Source organism: Neoarius graeffei, chromosome 14 (assembly GCF_027579695.1).
Source record: "Neoarius graeffei isolate fNeoGra1 chromosome 14, fNeoGra1.pri, whole genome shotgun sequence".
Classification (NCBI taxonomy): domain Eukaryota; kingdom Metazoa; phylum Chordata; class Actinopteri; order Siluriformes; family Ariidae; genus Neoarius; species Neoarius graeffei.
In genome coordinates, this window is record NC_083582.1 from 38,659,307 (window position 1) to 38,677,199 (window position 17,893).

Here is a 17,893-nt window from a genome sequence, read left to right on the forward strand (position 1 = left end):
CGCTGTAGTTTGATGAACTTTTGAACAAACAAAAAAAAACCTTTGTACTAAGGTAAACACTTTTTATTTTGGTTTTTTTTTTTCCCCAGCTCTATATTTAAACAGACGTCAACAGTGACGCGGATGTGTGGTCCAGACACCCCCTACTGAAATCCCGTTGTTTCTTTTCCCAGGGACCAAAGTCTCGCGAGGAGTGGGCTATCCCGATGTGCACGCGATGACCCGAGAGCCGCGCGTGTCTGTGGAAATGCTTCAGTTTGAGCAACAAAGGAAGCTCGCACGGGGAATCCGCTGAAGACGGAGTGAAATAGTAGGAATACAGTATTTAAGACGCTGGATAGGCACTCGGTTTGGTTATATAATGTTTTTTTTTTTGTGCGCCGGGGCGTTATTCAGCCTTATTCAGTTATCATTCACGATGATGCGTTATGAAAGACAGGAGCGCGAGCGGTCCTCTCGGCTCTAGAAAGGGTGCACGCGCGCGCGTTCACCTCCCCAGTGCTTGTCTTCATGATCCGTGTAGAGCACTGCGAGTTCACTCCTGACGCTGATTCAGGGAATTAATTTGTCTCGTCTGTGGTGGTGTGAGGTTAAAACCAACTAATGAGAAAGTTCCATCGCAGCATTTCACCGAGAGGAAACACCCGAGCCACACTGTTACTGTGTAGAAATTATGGGAAATGGATAAACTCACCATTATTTCAGGATGTCTGTTTCTTGCCGCTGATATTTTTGCAATTGCCAGCGTGGTGAACCCAGACTGGATCAACACTGGAGAAGAAGAAGGTAAGAACTCCTACTTGGTCACCTGCTTGATGATAATAACACCGTTAACTCTACCATTAATAAAGCTTCTATTACCTTTACCATTGCACTACAGTATTCCATCCATCTCTCCAACTCAAACTTTTTTGTTCAGGCATTAAAAATTGTCACAGATTCAGAAATGCATCTGTTTATGACCATATCATCACGAGGAGACAGAAGTGGCACTGCCTAATTATTTATTGAACATAATCTGGTATTTGTTTCTTGGTGTAAACATGAACGCCATCATAGTAGGACTAATAGTTCCTGATTTTGGTCAAAATACTACAAGAAACCCCACAATAATGATGCTTATTTATTGTGGGTCGCAGATGAACTGGAGCCGATCCTAGCTGACCTTGGATCGTGGGGTACACTCTGGACAGGTCGCCTGCGTATTGTGGCACTAACACAGACCCATCCATTATCCGTAACCGCTTATCCTGTGCAGGGTCACCGGCAAGCTGATTATGGGTGAGAGGGGAGGGGAGGGGGTATACCCTGGACAAGTCGCCAGGTCATCGCAGGGCCGACGCATAGAGCTGAACAACCATTTACACCTACAGTCAATTTAGCCACACCTGCATGTCTTTGGAGGAAACGGCCATGCAAACTCCACACAGAAAGGCCCCCGTCAGTCACTGGGCTTGAACCCAGAACCTTCTTGCTGTGAGGTGACAGTGTTAACCACTGTGCCATAAGCAATTCACAGTCGCAAGCAATTTAGAGTAGCCAGTTGATCTACTCCACATGTCTTTGGACGGAGGAAGAAAACTGGAGCACCTGGAGAAAACCCATACAGAAAGGCCCCGGTCAAGTGGCAGGTTTGAACCCAGAATTGTCTTGCTGTGAGGCAACAGTGCAAACTACTGTGCTTGAAACAGAGATGACACTATACCACATTGTCTTTTCTGATACGGAGCTTCACAAGCTTTTAAATTAACTTTTTTTTTTTAATTGAAATTTACTCAAATTAAGTGGCTCAAATGCTATACCCTATAGAACGGGGGTGGGCAATTATTTTTTTCCATGGGGCCACATGAGAAACAGAAAATTTTGTGGCGGGCCGGACCAAAAGGCTGAACTAAATTCTGCATAATATTAATTGTATTTCTTTATATAAAGCAGTAAATAACATTGTTTTTACAAGCTGCTAAGACTGGTAAGAGTATGGAAAAAACGAGGTTGCCTTACAAAAAATGTCATTTATTCAATCAAATTTCCCAAAACAATGGTGTAGCAGTTCGGATGGGTGAGTGGAGCACAGAAGGACGGCGGGCCAGAACTGAGTTCACAAAACCCGTTTATTATAGCTTTTCAGCTTTCTTTCACTCACACTTTCACTCACTCACACACATCTGTTGTGGTCAGGTTGGGGAGAGAGCCCTCTCTGCTCTCGCTCTCTTCGTTAAATAGGGCGCGGTCATTGGGGAAGACACACAAACACATTAATCAACCTCAGGTGCAGTGATTCTGCCACTTACCTTCCCCGATTCCGCCCTCCGGTCACAGACCGACGCTTGGCCATACCCCCGCTGCCACATACCCCCACCGCCCGACTCAGGCCGGGCAGCCGTCCAGCCTGCAGCTGCTGCGCGCCCCCCCCCCCGCCTCCCCCCCAGACAGGAGAGGAAGTCCGCCACGGCCATCTGCGCCCCCGGCCTGTGGATCACCTTGAAGTTGAAGGGTTGGAGTGCCAGATACCAACGGGTGATCCGCGCGTTGGCATCCTTCATGCGGTGGAGCCACTGGAGGGGTGCGTGGTCCGAACAGAGGGTGAAAGGGCGTCCCAGCAGGTAGTAACGGAGGGCGAGGACCGCTCACTTGATCGCTAGGCACTCCTTTTCAATGGTGCTGTAGCGCCCCTCACGCACCGACAGCTTCCTACTGATATACAATACTGGGCGGTCCTCCACCTCCTGGGACAAAACAGCCCCCAGCCCTCTGTCCGACGTATCCGTCTGCAACATAAAGGGGAGAGAAAAGTCAGGGAAGTGTAAAAATGGCCCCCCACACAGTGCAGCCTTTACCTCAGAAAAAGCCCGCTGGCATTGCTCCGTCCACTGGACCGGATCTGGTGCCCCCTTTTTAGTCAGATCAGTCAGCGGGCTGGTGACGTCCGAATAGTTAGGTATAAACCTACGATAATAGCCAGCCAGCCCCAGGAACTGTCTCACCCCCTTTTTGGTCTTGGGCCTCGGGCAGGCCGCAATTGCCGCTGTCTTGTTAATTTGGGGACGCACCTGCCCGTTGCCCAAGTGGAAGTCCAGATACCGTACTTCCACCCACCCAATCGCACACTTCTTCGGGTTGGCTGTGAGACCCGCTCGCATCAGCGACCTAAGGACGGCCCTCAGATGTTGGAGGTGCCTCGGCCAGTCATTACTATAGATAATGATATCGTTGAGATAGGCGGCCGCATAGGTGGTGTGGGGGTGGAGGACCCTATCCATCAGCCGCTGAAACGTAGTGGGCGCCCCAAACAGCCCAAAAGGAAGTGTGACAAACTGGTGTAAGCCGAACGGTGTGGAAAAGGCCGTTTTTTCTCGGGATAATGGAGTCAAGGGCAGGGGTGTTCAAATTGATCCATAAAGGGCCGTGTGGCTGCAGGTTTTCATTCCAGCCATGCAGCAGCACCCTGATTTGGCTTATTCAATCAACTGACACACCCACCCTTTAATCAAGGGTGGGTGTGGCTGCAAGTATTTGACTGTGTGAAGACAGTTCAGTTGATTGAATGAGCCAAGTCAGGTGTGCTGCTGCATGGCTGGAATGAAAACCTGCAGCCACACGGCCCTTTATGGATCAATTTGAACACCCCTGGTCAAGGGGATCTGCCAATAACCCTTTGTTAAATCCAGTGTCGAGTAAAAGCGAGCTGTGCCTAGTCGATCGAGCAAATCATCAATACGAACCATTGGGTATGTGTCGAATTTAGACACTGCGTTGACTTTCTTATAGTCTACACAGAACCGGACTGACCCGTCGGCCTTGGGTACCAAGACCACCGGGCTGCTCCAGTCACTGTGGGACTCCTTGACGATGCCCATTTCAAGCATGGCCTCGAGTTCTTCCCGAACCACTTTTTTCTTGTGTTCGGGTAGTCTGTAAGGGCGGCTACACACTACCACCCCCGGGGGCGTCTCAGTGTGGTGCTCTATGAGGTTGGTGCGGCCGGGCAGGGGCGAGAATACGTCTGAAAACTCGGTCTGCAACTGGGCAACCTCCGCGAGTTGGGTCGGGGAGAGGTGGTCTCCACAGGGGACCAGAGAGGTACGTGATGCCAATGTTCCCTTTTGAACCTCCGGCCCCAGCTCTGCCTTCCCCGAAACCACCGACACCAACGCCACGGGGACCTCCTCATTCCAGAGTTTGAGCAGATTGAGGTGGTAAACCTGTAGCGCCCCACCCCTGTCCGTTCTCCTCACCTCATAGTCGACGTCCCCAACTCGCCGTGTGACCTCAAAGGGTCCTTGCCACTTGGCGAGTAATTTGGAGCTCGATGTGGGCAACAGTACGAGTACTTTATCTCCCGGTGCAAACTCCCTAAGGCGCGTACCCTTGTCGTACAGGCGGGTTTGTTGTTCTTGGGCCTGCCGCAAATTCTCCTGGGTTAGGTGGGTGAGTGTGTGGAGTTTTGCGCACAGGTCAATAACGTATTGGATTTCATTTTTACTTGGTGAAGGTCCCTCCTCCCAATTTTCCCGTAGCACATCTAGAATGCCACACGGCTTACGCCCGTATAGCAATTCAAACGGGGAGAATCCCGTGGAGGCTTGGGGGACCTCTCTCACTGAAAACAACAAGGGTTCGAGCCACTTATCCTAATTATGTGCGTACTCACGAATTTTTTTAATTATATTCTTGAGGGTGCGATTGAACCGTTCAACTAAACCATCCGTTTGTGGGTGATACACGCTGGTGCGGATCGGCTTAATACCCAACAACCTATACAGTTCATTTAGTGTACGTGACATAAACGAGGTGCCTTGGTCAGTCAGAATCTCTTTCGGGATTCCAACTCAGGAGATAACGCGGAAGAGCGCTTCTGCAATACTGCGTGCTGAGATATTGCGAAGAGGCACTGCTTCCGGGTATCGCGTTGCATAGTCCACCAGAACTAATATAAAGCGGTACCCTCGTGTTGACCGATCTAATGGCCCGACGAGATCCATCCCAATTCTTTCGAACGGGGTCTCGATTAATGGGAGAGGGCGCAAAGGCGCTTTTGGAATGGCCGCTGGATTTACTAACTGGCATTCGCAGCACGCCGTACACCACCTATGGACATCGCCGCGAATCCCTGGCCAATAGAACCAGGCCATTATTCGGGCTAGTGTTTTATCCTGCCCTAAGTGTCCAGCCATGGGATTAAAGTGAGCCACCTGGAATACCAATTCCCGGCGGCTCTTCGGAATCAACAGCTGCGTGACTTGCTCTTTAGTTTGAGTGTCCTGCGTCACTCGGTATAATCTATCCTTCATAATTGCGAAGTAGGGGAAGGACGGGGCGGCGTTTGGCTGGAGCATTTGACCATCGATTACTCTCACTTGATCAAATACATGCCGCAGAGTCTCGTCTCGCGACTGCTCTAATGGAAAATCCGCGAGGGATTCCCCAATAGAGAGGAGGAGCTGGCGGCTCCTCACTCTGACGCGGAGCTGACGTAGACGGCTCTGTGACAGCTGCTTCCACCAACGCGACACCGGGACCTCCCCTTATTAAACTACGGCAGGACCCACTCTTCACTAGGTGACTCATTAATTCCCCAAATCCTGGCCAATCCATCCCCAAAATTATCGAGTGGGTAAGGCGAGGATTAACTGCCGCCTTCACTATAAATTTTTCCCCTTGAAAAAAATGTGGACCGACACTAAAGGGTAGTTGTGAACATCCCCGTGCGCACACACCTTCACCAATTGTGCTCCCCCCAATGCCTCGTCTTGCACAAGGTTTTGGTGGATTGAGGTCTGATTACATCCAGAATCCACCAACGCCTGATGTGTATCCCCTTGGATACTCACCGGTATGCGATACGCTCCGGCCCGATCGAGGGCGGCTCCTGGCGCGTCAGGGATCCGATCCACCGCGCCCGCCTCCATTACCAAGCACTGCTGTTAGAGGTGGCCCGGCTCCCCGCAGCGCCAGCAAACCGGCCCGGGCTTCCTCTCTGCACTGGTGATCTGGGGCTCACTCACCTGAGGGGCGGAAGAGACAGACACAGAAGGGAGAAACGGGAGGGCACCGCGGGTGCGGCGGGCCTCCGGGGTGGGGGAACGGGGCGAGGATGAGACACAGGGGGAGAGAGAAAGAGAGGAGAGGGGAGAAGAGGTTGTCTGCTTTCCTGCCGTCGGGACAGCCGCCAAATGGTCCTCCACCAGCTTGATTGCCTGATCCAGCGACGCCAGGCGGTGGCACTGGACCCACTCTGCAGCTCTGGTTGGTAGACGCGCGATGAACTGCTCCAGCACCACTTGGTCGATGATCCCCTCGGCGTCGCGGTTGTCGGCCCTCAACCACCGCCCGCAGGCGTCCCGGAGTTGCTGGCCAAACGCGAACGGCCGGCCGACTTCCTCCAAGCCCAAAGCGTGGAAGCGCTGCCGTTGTTGCTCGGGGGTGCGCCCCACACGCTGGAGGACGGCCTGGCGAAGGTCCTCGTAGCCCAGCCGGCGGTCAGCAGGGAGCTGTAGCGCGGCCAGCTGCGCCTCTCCTGTTAGCAGGAGGAGGAGGCGCGCCGCGCGTTGTTCCACCGGCCACCCCGAGGTCTCTGCTACCTGCTCAAAGAGCGTGAGGAAGGCCTCGGGGTCGTCCTGTGGGCCCATCTTCGTCAGGGTGAAGGGGGACGGCCCCGCAGCGGTGGACCCCGCCAACGCGAGGAGGTGCCGGAATGCCTGTCGCTCTTCCTGATGAGCCAGCACCAGGGCCTCGAACCGCTGTTCCTGTTCCTTCCGGAGGGCGACTAGTGCCTGGTGCTGGCTTTGCTGGGCCGTGGCGAGGGCGTGGACCAGCTCGGCGAAAGGGGAGGACTCCATGGGGCTGTTCTGCTTCGGCGCTCCAAACCCCGGGTTTTGGCACCACTGTAGCAGTTCGGATGGGTGGATGGAGCGCAGAAGGACGGCAGGCCAGAATTGAGTTCACAAAACCCATTTATTATAGCTTTTCAGCTTGCTTTTCAGCTTTCTTTCACTCGCACTTTCACTCACTCACACACATCTGTTGTGGTCAGGTTGGGGAGAGAGCCCTCTCTGCTCTCGCTCTCTTCCTTAAATAGGGTGTGGTCACTGGGGAAGACACACAAACACATTAATCAACCTCAGGTGCAGTGATTCTGCCACTTACCTTCCCTGACTCCGCCCTCCAGTCACAGATTGACGCTTGGCCACACCCCCGCTGCCACAAATGGTGAACAAAATATGAACGTTTGTACCTTTTTTTTTTCAGTCACATTCACCCCAAAACACAATAAAGACATCAGAATATTGTCTTTCTACTCCAAATATCAAGCAAGATACATCATATTATAATAATGATGCCCACATTTGTAGTCTAATCACTTCATTTGGTGTTTTTCAGTTTTTTATTTGTTCAGTGAGAGAAATCTAGTTTCTGTTGGTCTTTAACAAGTGCATCAAAGTCAGGTTGAATGTCTGAGGTGGAGATGGGAAGCACAGCTGACAGACGATCATCAGTCAATTTGGTGTAGGTATCAGATCTACAGATCGGCTCGGGCTCCGGCGCCTGCTGGTGACGTCACACTATGTGATTGGCTGGACCGTTTGAACGATGACGTACAAGTTTGTGGTTGGTCTGGACAAATTACGGAAGTAGTTATCGCGGGATTAGGTTTAGTGGGATTTCATGTCATGTTCATGTCGTGCGCATTGCGTTTTTGTTGAACCCAACTTCAAAATAAAAGCAATGCACATTCAGTCCATGCATGAGGTAAAATTAGAAAACGCATTTATTTTGTAATTTCTAATTAACCTTACGCGGGCCGGTCAGAATGAACCAAAGGGCCGGATGCGGCCCGCGGGCTGTAAAATGCCCAGGTCTGCTATAGAAGGAAATACTCTCAGTTCACTTTCAGAAATAAAGGTAACAAACTGTACTTTTCCTTGTTGTAATACTGTCAAGGTGACATTTTTTGTACCCTTAGTACAGTATTTATTTTTATACCTTTAAATCCAAGGTGCATACTTATGCTTTTAAGGAGCGTTGAAGTATCTTGTCACTGCCAAACCTGATCTGGGCTTGAGGCGAACTATGCTTGGTTGACTTGGCCAGAATTGCAGAATCTGCACACTCACACCTATGGGCAATTTAGAGTAGCCAGTTAACCTAACCTGCATGCCTTTGGGGGAAACCAGAGCACCCAGAGGCAACCCACACAGACACAAGGAGAACACGCAAACTCCACACAGAAAGGCCCCCTGTCAGCTACTGGGCTTGAACCTTCTTGCTGTGAGGCGACAGTGCTAACCACTACACCACTGTGCCACCCGTTGATGTGTCTATAAAAGATAAAGGAACACCAAATACACCTTCATGCATAAAATGATGTATTCTTGATGGTATCACTCCAGTGACAAGGAAAAGTACAGTTTGGTACCTTTTATGACTTGGACAAAACAGCTTTTTTTTATTCAATTAAACATATTTCATAGTGTGAATGTGTGGAAAATTAGACAAGATAAAAAAAAAAGCTAAAAGCCATTTCGTAGAATTATACAAACTCTACGAAATATAATGTCTCATCTCATCATCTCTAGCCGCTTTATCCTGTTCTACAGGGTCGCAGGCAAGCTGGAGCCTATCCCAGTTGACTACGGGCGAAAGGCGGGGTACACCCTGGACAAGTCGCCAGGTCATCACAGGGCTGACACATAGGCTACGTTTACATTACGTCGAATCAGCGGATCATCAGATTAACGTTCTTAAAATGATTCGCGTTTACACTAAAACCGTTAGCCGTGCACACAGCAACACCAATACGCGGATACGCTCGGCTCCGCAGGCATCCTGCGCTCCAAATCACTCCACCCTGAACAGCGAGTGCCCTCTGGAGGGTGCGCACTCCGGCCCTGCGCAGCTCACAGAGTGCGCGAGTGAAGTGAACAAGCCACGATTCGGGACTGAGCCGCTGTGTGTGTGATCCCAGCGCATATCACTTATTACTTGCAAGTGGAAGGATGGCAAGCCTAAAGACAATCATAACTACACAGTGGGCAGTATTTGCATCAGTATTTGCAGTATTTTCATACTTTTATACTCTTTAATGAAAGGTGATACAAGGCGGAAGTCCGCGCCGTTTTTCAGCAGTCGCGTCACATGACCAACGCCAGCGAATCAGGAAGGTGGATGTCACAGTGACGTTGTCCAATGAGACGCCAGCTAGAGCTCAGCACAGCGTATCCGCGTATTCTGAATGTTTACACAGCACCGGAGCTGATACGATCTAGATTGAATACGTGGACGCTGGCGGATTCCCGTTTCCCCGCTTTTCCAGGGGGGTTAATGTAAACGGACAGTGCATCCGCGAAGAAAACGAGACAGATACGGTCTAGTGTAAACGTAGCCATAGACACAGACAACCATTCACACTCTCATTCACACCTACGGTCAATTTAGAGTCACCAGTTAACCTAACCTGCATGTCTTTGGACTGTGGGGGAAACCGGAGCACCCAGAGGAAAAGTAGGTGGATTGCCTACTCTTAAAACGTGTGAGTGAGAGAGATACCCTGTGATGGACTGCAACCCCAAAAAAATTGGGTTGTGGTGCTTTATATTAGGCTACTATGTACTATTGTGGGAAGGTACAGAAAATAATAATATCTGCATGAGCAGGACTTAAAAAATAATTTCTGCACACATCTGTTTCAGTCAGTTATTCTAAAGAAAAAAGAAAAGAGCCTTCTGGTTTAGGCCACGTCCCTGAATGTTCAGGTTTAAATCCAAATACAGAGACTAATACAAATATTTGAGGCACTAAACAGAAACAGCTATGGATGATGGCATTGTGCTACACATAATGCCTGTTATAATATCCGTATCTGTGTACGGACTGCTTTTAGTGACATTCAGTCACTTTTCTTTTTCCCATGATATCACACTAATGCAAGAGCATCAGAGTAATTGAATTTCCAGCTCTATTTACAGATGTTTTTCCCAAATAACTTGATGCAGATGTCATAGCAGTCACCTTTTCTGTTGAAACACATCATTTAAATACGTTTTGTGACTGAAGCTCCTGCCCCAATAATAAACCCTCGTCTAAGTTGCATAGATATTATGATCATCTTGCTGCCTTTATCCAAGATCCTGGTCAGCTGGGCCTGGGCAGTATTTTCGTACATGCCACAGAGTATGATAGGAAGTGAATTGCATCATGTAGAAGTATCTGCCTTTGTTATGTTTCTTCACCCATATATTCAGGGTTTTTATTTTGAATCTATATGCAAAGACAGCTTTCCTGGTACATATATGATTTTCTTATTCCACTCTAGTGAATGTGCAGGAAATGAACAGGATGTGCCATACACAACTAATAAAGACATTCTCCTGCTAGGAAAGTTTCCATTATGACTCTCAGTAATACAAACCTTCGCATTGCAGAAATCTTGAATCTCCACGGAGATTTAGAAGGGAAATGTAATTTGCTCTGTTGTTTATTAAGACTAACTTCTGACATTAATTCTGATAGGATTTTTTTTTTCTTGACTGCAAGCAAAGGTTTTACATGTAAGATGTTTTAAAAAGTGCTACCACTTTTTTTTTTCTTTTCAGTCATGTCAAAACAAAAATGTTTAACTTTTCGGGAAAGCACAGAGTGACACCAAGCGAGATTTAATATCACATTATCGGGTCGCAAGTTATTGAGTGAATCTATGGAGATTTATAACACGCTACCGTTTATAATTGCTCATATTAAAATGTTGCAATAAAACTAAAAATAGCAATTTGGTGACGTCACACTTTCAAGTCACATAATTACAATCCTATTCTCTTGATTTGCTCCAAAGCTATAGCAAGGATAATAATTAATCTAATCTTGATAGCAAGGCTAGTTGGTGAACTGATACCAGCTACAGTAGTGCTTGAAAGTTTGTGAACCCTTTAGAATTTTCTATATTTCTGCATAAATGTGACCTAAACCATCATCAGATTTTCACACAAGTCCTAAAAGTAGATAAAGAGAACTCAGTTAAACAAATGAGACAAAAATATTATATTCCGTCATTTATTTATTGAGGAAAATGAGCAAATATTACATATCTGTGAGTGCCAAAAGTATGTGAACCTTTGCGTTCAGTATCTGGTGTGACCCCCTTGTGCAGCAATAACTGCAACTAAACGTTTGCGGTAACTGTTGATCAGTCCTGCACACCGGCTTGAAGGAATTTTAGCCCATTCCTCCATACAGAACAGCTTCAACTCTGGGATGTTGGTGGGTTTCCTCACATGAACTGCTCGCTTCAAAGCAAAGGTTCACATACTTTTGCCACTCACTGATATGTAATATTGGATCATTTTCCTCAATAAATAAATGACCAAGTATAATATTTTTGTCTCATTTGTTTAACTGGGTTCTCTTTATCTACTTTTAGGACTTGTGTGAAAGTCTGATGATGTTTTAGGTCATACTGTATTTATGCAGAAATATAGAAAATTCTAAAGAGTTCACAAACTTTCAAGCACCACTGTAGGACTGTTAAGGGCATCATTATGATTATAGTGCACACATCGTGTGAGGTGGGGTGTTTTTTAAGTGCAAAAGGTGCTCAGGTTTGCCCTTTTGGTCCATAAAAATAGCAAGTGTGAAAAGCATCCTGGGGGAACCTTCAGGAAGAACTGCGCCACAACTAAACACAAGCACTAGAGTACGCGTTTGTATTCGGTTCTCTGGGGAGCTGCACCTGAAAGTCTTATTTCAAGTGTGTGTGTGAGGTGGGGATTACACTTCAGCCATGTAGTGCCTTGCATAATCCTGCCACATTGCTTAATAAATTCCCTGTATAGGGCAATGTTGATTCTCCTGTGTACTTCAGGCGAGTGAGTCATATAACAGCCCGAGTCGAATAAATGGAGAAAAAATGAAGTAAAAACACCCACATGCATAAATGTAGCCCGTGAATAATTTATAATAGTGTTTCCAGCAGGTGAATCATGAGCCATGGGATGTTACACACCACATGAGCTGTAAAGGGCAAACTCTCAAACATAATTGTGTGTGTGTGTGTGTCTTTCAATCCAGGTGCCCTGACCATGGGGTTGGTTCGGCAGTGTCAGACGATTCATGGGCGGGACAGGATATGCTCACCCCCGAGCCTTTCCCCAGAATGGCTCGCTACTCTCTTCTTTATAATCCTGGGCATCATTTCACTGACTGTCACTTGCGCCCTGTTGGTACTGTCACACTGGCATCAGGAGACAGCTAAGTACGCCCGCTGGATTGCTTTCACAGGAAGTGAGTAGTGGTTCAGGAGACACTGATTTATTTGACTTGTTCAGTCTAATAAATAAATTGGCAGCATTCAGGTGATTTGAAAAGTTCGTCCTATTATAATGAACTTCTCTTTTCTGTTTCAGTGGTCCTGTTCTGCCTGGCAGCTCTTATATTTCCAACTGGATTTTATGTCAGTGAAGTTGGTGGACAGCCTTATAAGTTACCCAACAGCACTGTTGTGGGATCTTCATATGTACTTTTTGTCTTATCAATATTTTTCACAATCGTTGGACTGTTGTTTGCTGGGAAAGTCTGTCTGCCTGGCTGACAAAAAGCTTCATCACTAATGTGTTGGTTACAAGGTACAGAACTTTGCGCAATACCTGGGGTTCTGTTTCTGAAAAAGTGAAAGACCTGCTCTGAAACTAACTGGCCGACTGATGACAAGAACTTATATGCACTTTGTCTAGACTTGTGTATTAGAGATGGACTACATCACTGGTGCCAACATACTTATCTGTTCAGTATTGTCTTCTACTGTTCATTATTTTTAAAGATTCCAGTTTGAGTTTGTTTTTTCAACGTCACTCTTGTGATTGTTATCCTTAATGTCCTGGCATGTGAAAACAGTTATTTAAATACAGTGCACATTTTTTTGGCAGAAAAGTATAAACAAGTGACAATGAATATTGCTTGCCGAAGCTAAAAGTGTCCTTGCTGTGCAGGAAAAGTCTTTTCAAGCCACAATACCAACTCTGTCCTTCTCCTCCAGGATAAAAATCTCAGCCTGGTATTTATAGCTGAACTCCTGTGCCACTTTCAGTTTTATCCATCCATTTGTGAGATTCATCGGTGTATGAATCGGTCTTGTTTCCTTGGCAACAGCCAGCGCTTCGAGAAAAGAAGTGAAAAGCGAGAAATTTCTTTCCTCTTTTCTTCAAAAAACATTAATCAAAAAAGATTATTCACATTTTTCTAAATGAGATCCGTGTTGATAAACAATAATTAAATGATTGTCAACCTTAATTAAAAATCGAATCTCATAAAGAGAAACACGGAACACTACCTTACACCTGATATCCTGCATAATGAGAATGAGGTTGAGATGAGACAATTCAATCTGAACTATAATAATGGTTTTATGTTTAGAAGGATGTTTTTATATTTTGTGCATTCAGGAAATAATTTGCTAACATAATGACAGTATTAAGCATCTGTGAGCTTATAATGTGGATAATTTTCATGTACTAAAGGATGGGCTATAATAAGCTTAGTGTTATTTTTTAGGAATGATATGTTCAGGTTAATGTCAGATGGACAGCCTTATTATTATTCTTTAGCGTTTAGCATGCTTTGGGAGTTTGACTCAAATGTTAAGTAGGAACATGAAGCACTTTATTAGGAACACCTGTACAGTCAGTGCGTTTACATGCACATAGAGAAAATCGAATTTCTGCTGTTGCTCGTCTGAAATCGAAGCTCTAAATGGCATGTAAACACCTTAGCTAGGCTGAAATTGAACCGAACTTGATTTCTCGCAATCGAGCTACATGACCTAGATTATGCGATTTTAGCCGAGCTACTTAGTGCATGTAAACCCTATCGAGCTACTTACTTCAGCACTGCCCCTTCCGGAAGTGACGAGTGACGAGACCACAAGCGGGCAACACAACAGCCTCGGTCGGGGGGAAAAAAAAAAACAGCCTCGGTCAGCATGACACTTCACCTTAGCTGCCCACTTTATTAGGAACACTTCTGTTCATACATACAAACACTCTTCTTAGAGTTAAGAGTTTATTTTTAAAAGGGACAGTGTACAAATTAAACATCATCCTTGTGGTAAGGACAGATGTCTGTACCAGGTTATAGCAGTACATACTAATTTCCGCCTGTAGTCCCTTTGTTTATACTCTTGAATAGCTCTTCTTCATGACGACAACCGGAAGTGTACCAACACGATGGGGCGTGTAGCGCCACCTGTGGCTCGGGTGCACAATGCACCTCACACAATAGCTCGATTTCACAGTAATGAAATGTGCATGTAAACTGTAATCGAGCAAAGGGTCCCAGCAGGGGTGCCAGAGAAATCCAATCCTACATGCACACTGTGAAATCGAGCTATTGTGTGAGGTGCATTGTGCACCCGAGCCACAGGTGGCGCTACACGCCCCATCGTGTTGGTACACTTCCGGTTGTCGTCATGAAGAAGAGCTATTCAAGAGTATAAACAAAGGGACTACAGGCGGAAATTAGTATGTACTGCTATAACCTGGTACAGACATCTGTCCTTACCACAAGGATGATGTTTAATTTGTACACTGTCCCTTTTAAAAATAAAATAAACTCTGAACTCTAAGAAGAGTGTTTGTATGTATGAACAGAAGTGTTCCTAATAAAGTGGGCGGCTAAGGTGAAGTGTCATGCCGACCGAGGCTGTTTTTTTTTTTTTTTTTTTCCCCGACCGAGGCTGTTGTGTTTCCCGCTTGTGGTCTCGTCACTCGTCACTTCCGGAAGGGGCAGTGCTGAAGTAAGTAGCTCGACTATGTAGCTCGATAGGGTTTACATGCACTAAGTAGCTCGGCTAAAATCGCATAATCTAGGTCGCGTAGCTCGATTGCGAGAAATCAAGTTCGGTTCAATTTCAGCCTAGCTAAGGTGTTTACATGCCATTTAGAGCTTCGATTTCAGACGAGCAACGGCAGAAATTCGATTTTCTCTATGTGCATGTAAACGCACGGAGTGTGCATGTAGGATTGGATTTCTCTGGCACCCCTGCTGGGACCCTTTGCTCGATTACCGACAGTAGCTCGATTTGGATGTGCATGTAAACGTACTGAGTGACTCATTCATGCGGTTACCTAATCAGCCCATCAATGTGACAGCAGTACAGTGCATAAAAATCATACAGATACGGGCCAGCAGCTTCGTGTAACTTGCATTAACCATCAGAAAGGGGAGGAATGTGATCTTAGTGATTTGGACTGTGGCATGGTTGTTGGTGCCAGCCAGGCTGGTTTGCGTATTTCTATAACTTTCTCTCCTGGACTTTTCACCCAGAACAGTCTCTACAGTTTATTCAAAATGGTGCAATAAAGAAAAAAAAACACCCAGTGTTCTGCAAAGAGAAACACCTTGTTGATGAGAGAGGGCAGTGGAGAATGGACAAACTGGTTTGAGCTGACAGAAAGGTTACAGTAATTCATATAAGCACTCTATACAGTTGTGTTGAGCAGAAAAGTATCTCAGAACGCACAACACGTAGAACCTTAGGGCAGACAACATCAGAAGACCACTTTAGGGTCCACTTCTTGTCAGCCAAGAACAGAAAGCTGAGGCTGCAGTGGGCACAGACCCAGCAAAATTGGACAGTTGATGACTGGAAAACCTAGCCTGATCTGATGAATCTTGATTTCTGCTGAGGCACACAGATGTTCGGGTCAGAATTCAGCACCAACAGCAAGAATTGAAGGACCCAACCTGTCTTGTATCAACAGGCCAGGGTGGTGTAATGGTGTGGGGAATGTTTTCTTGACACACTTTAGGCCCATTAATACCAATCAGTCATCACTTGAATCCCACAGCTTATTTGAGTATTGTTACTGTCCACGTGCACCACTTCATGGCTGCAATTTATCCATCTTCTATTGGCTACTTCCAGCATGATAATGCACTATGTCACAAAGCAAAAGCTGTCTCGAAGTGGTTTCATGAGCTTGACAATGAGGTCAGTGTTGTTCAGTGGCCTTTCCGGTCACTGGATACGAATTTAATGGTGCAGCTTTGGGATGTGGTAGAACGGGAGATTTGAAGCATGAAAGTACACTAGAAAAATGTGCAGGAACTACATGATGCAATCGCATCAACGTGGACAGGAATGTTTCCAACATCTTGTGGAGTCCATGCCATAAGAATTAAGGCTGGTTTGAGAGCAAGGAGAAGCCTTATGACCTACTAGTTATCACTATAGTGTTGCTAATAGATTGTTCAGTGAGTGTATTTAACAGTGAAAAGGGTTTGGCAGCGGTGGGATTCGAACCCACGCCATCGAAATGACTGGAGCCTAAATCCAGCGCCTTAGACCACTCGGCCACGCTACCGCGTTCCTGATGTGCTTAACTTGAAAAACTCAAGTGTTTCAATGTGTTTATGACGTCCAGGTGATGATAATGTATATAGAAAACTATATTAATTCTTTATTTGTACCCACATGTATTAACAGCAATAGGAAACATCATGTGCCTTGTAGCCGCAGTTGTTATCCACCACAGCACCTTAAAATGTCCACCATACTGGACGTCCATGGAAAGACGCTGGTGCAAGCAAAATTCGCTCGTGCACAAATAAATAAACAAACAAACAAACATGTGCTTCATTAATAGAGTGCTGAGTGACGTCACGCGTCAAGAAAGTCAGGTTGGGCGTTAATGGGCTCCTGGATCATTAAAGCGTCATCAAAACATTTAACGGTTAATTTCTCTAAAACTGAGCACACTTTTTTTTTATTTTCATCAAATGCGCACAAACGAATAGAAATACTTTTATTCCCGTTCTCATCATATGGGGTTTCAGCTCCACATTGGTGGATATTCCGACATGAAATTCAGACAGAAGATTAAACTTTGAATGATGTTTATTTCATCAAATTGTACAAGTTTCAGTAAATTTTCAGTCCCAATCTTTGTACATGGTGGTGTAGGAGTCATAAAAACTCATACATGATTAATAATTCCAGAAAAATAAGATTTTTTTTTAAATTAGTATGGATTATTACATTATTATTATTTCCTCAGACAAACAAACTGGTTTAACTGTAATTGTGCAGGGAATGGATAAAACCCATCCATCTGTAGCCGCTTATCCTGTCCTACAGGGTTGCAGGCAAGCTGGAGCCTATCCCAGCTGACTATGGGACTATGAGAGGCGGGGTACACCCTGGACAAGTCGCCAGGTCATCACAGGGCTGACACGGAGACAAACAACCATTCACACTCACATTCACACCTACGGTCAATTTAGAGCCACCAATTAACCTAACCTACATGTCTTTGGACTGTGGGGGAAACCGGAGGAAGCCTACGCGGACACGGGGAGAACATGCAAACTCCACACAGAAAGGCCCTCATCAGCCGCTGGGCTCAAACCCAGGACCTTCTTGCTGTGAGGCAACAGTGCCAACCACTACATCACCGTGCCACCCCCAAAACCCATAACAATATATTCATATCATAGACCTGATAAAGACCTCTGACCAGCTTTAATCCATCTTGGAATGCCATCACACAATTCCTGAATGGTTTGTGATGGGATATTGGATTTTTTTAAAAAAGAATATGTTCCTTTTGTTTGAGGAATAGTGAAAGTGCAGTCTGTGCTTCAAAACTTGAGAACTTCAGAAGGTTTAATGATGTTTAAATCTGGCGACTGGAGAAGCAATCGAAGGCGTTTAACATCATCATAGTGTTCATCAAACCACTTCTGAAAATTTTAGCATTATGGATAGGGACATTAATCATCTTGGAATATGGGAACTTCACGAGGAAAGAGTATTTGCACCATAGTAGGGAATCTGGTCCTGTAAAATCACCACATATTTGTTCACTACTGTATGACCGTGAAACAGTCACTGGACCCAATTATTTCT

General features: G+C 46.0%; 1 protein-coding gene and 1 non-coding gene across 2 annotated transcripts; one reads left to right on the forward strand and one right to left on the reverse strand.

Annotated features, from left to right (window-relative positions):
* The first annotated feature begins 208 nt into the window (after window positions 1-208).
* LOC132897685 (uncharacterized protein C16orf52 homolog A-like) lies at window positions 209-13,199 on the forward strand. The gene is made up of 3 exons (XM_060938913.1): window positions 209-786; window positions 12,061-12,273; window positions 12,396-13,199. Exons 1-3 carry the CDS (start codon window positions 681-683, stop codon window positions 12,578-12,580), a joined length of 504 nt encoding a protein of 167 aa, XP_060794896.1. The 5' UTR covers window positions 209-680; the 3' UTR covers window positions 12,581-13,199.
* A 3,068-nt stretch (window positions 13,200-16,267) lies between these two features.
* Window positions 16,268-16,349, reverse strand: trnal-uag (transfer RNA leucine (anticodon UAG)). Its single transcript has one exon. It is a non-coding gene; the product is annotated as a tRNA-Leu (tRNA).
* Window positions 16,350-17,893: the final 1,544 nt, after the last annotated feature.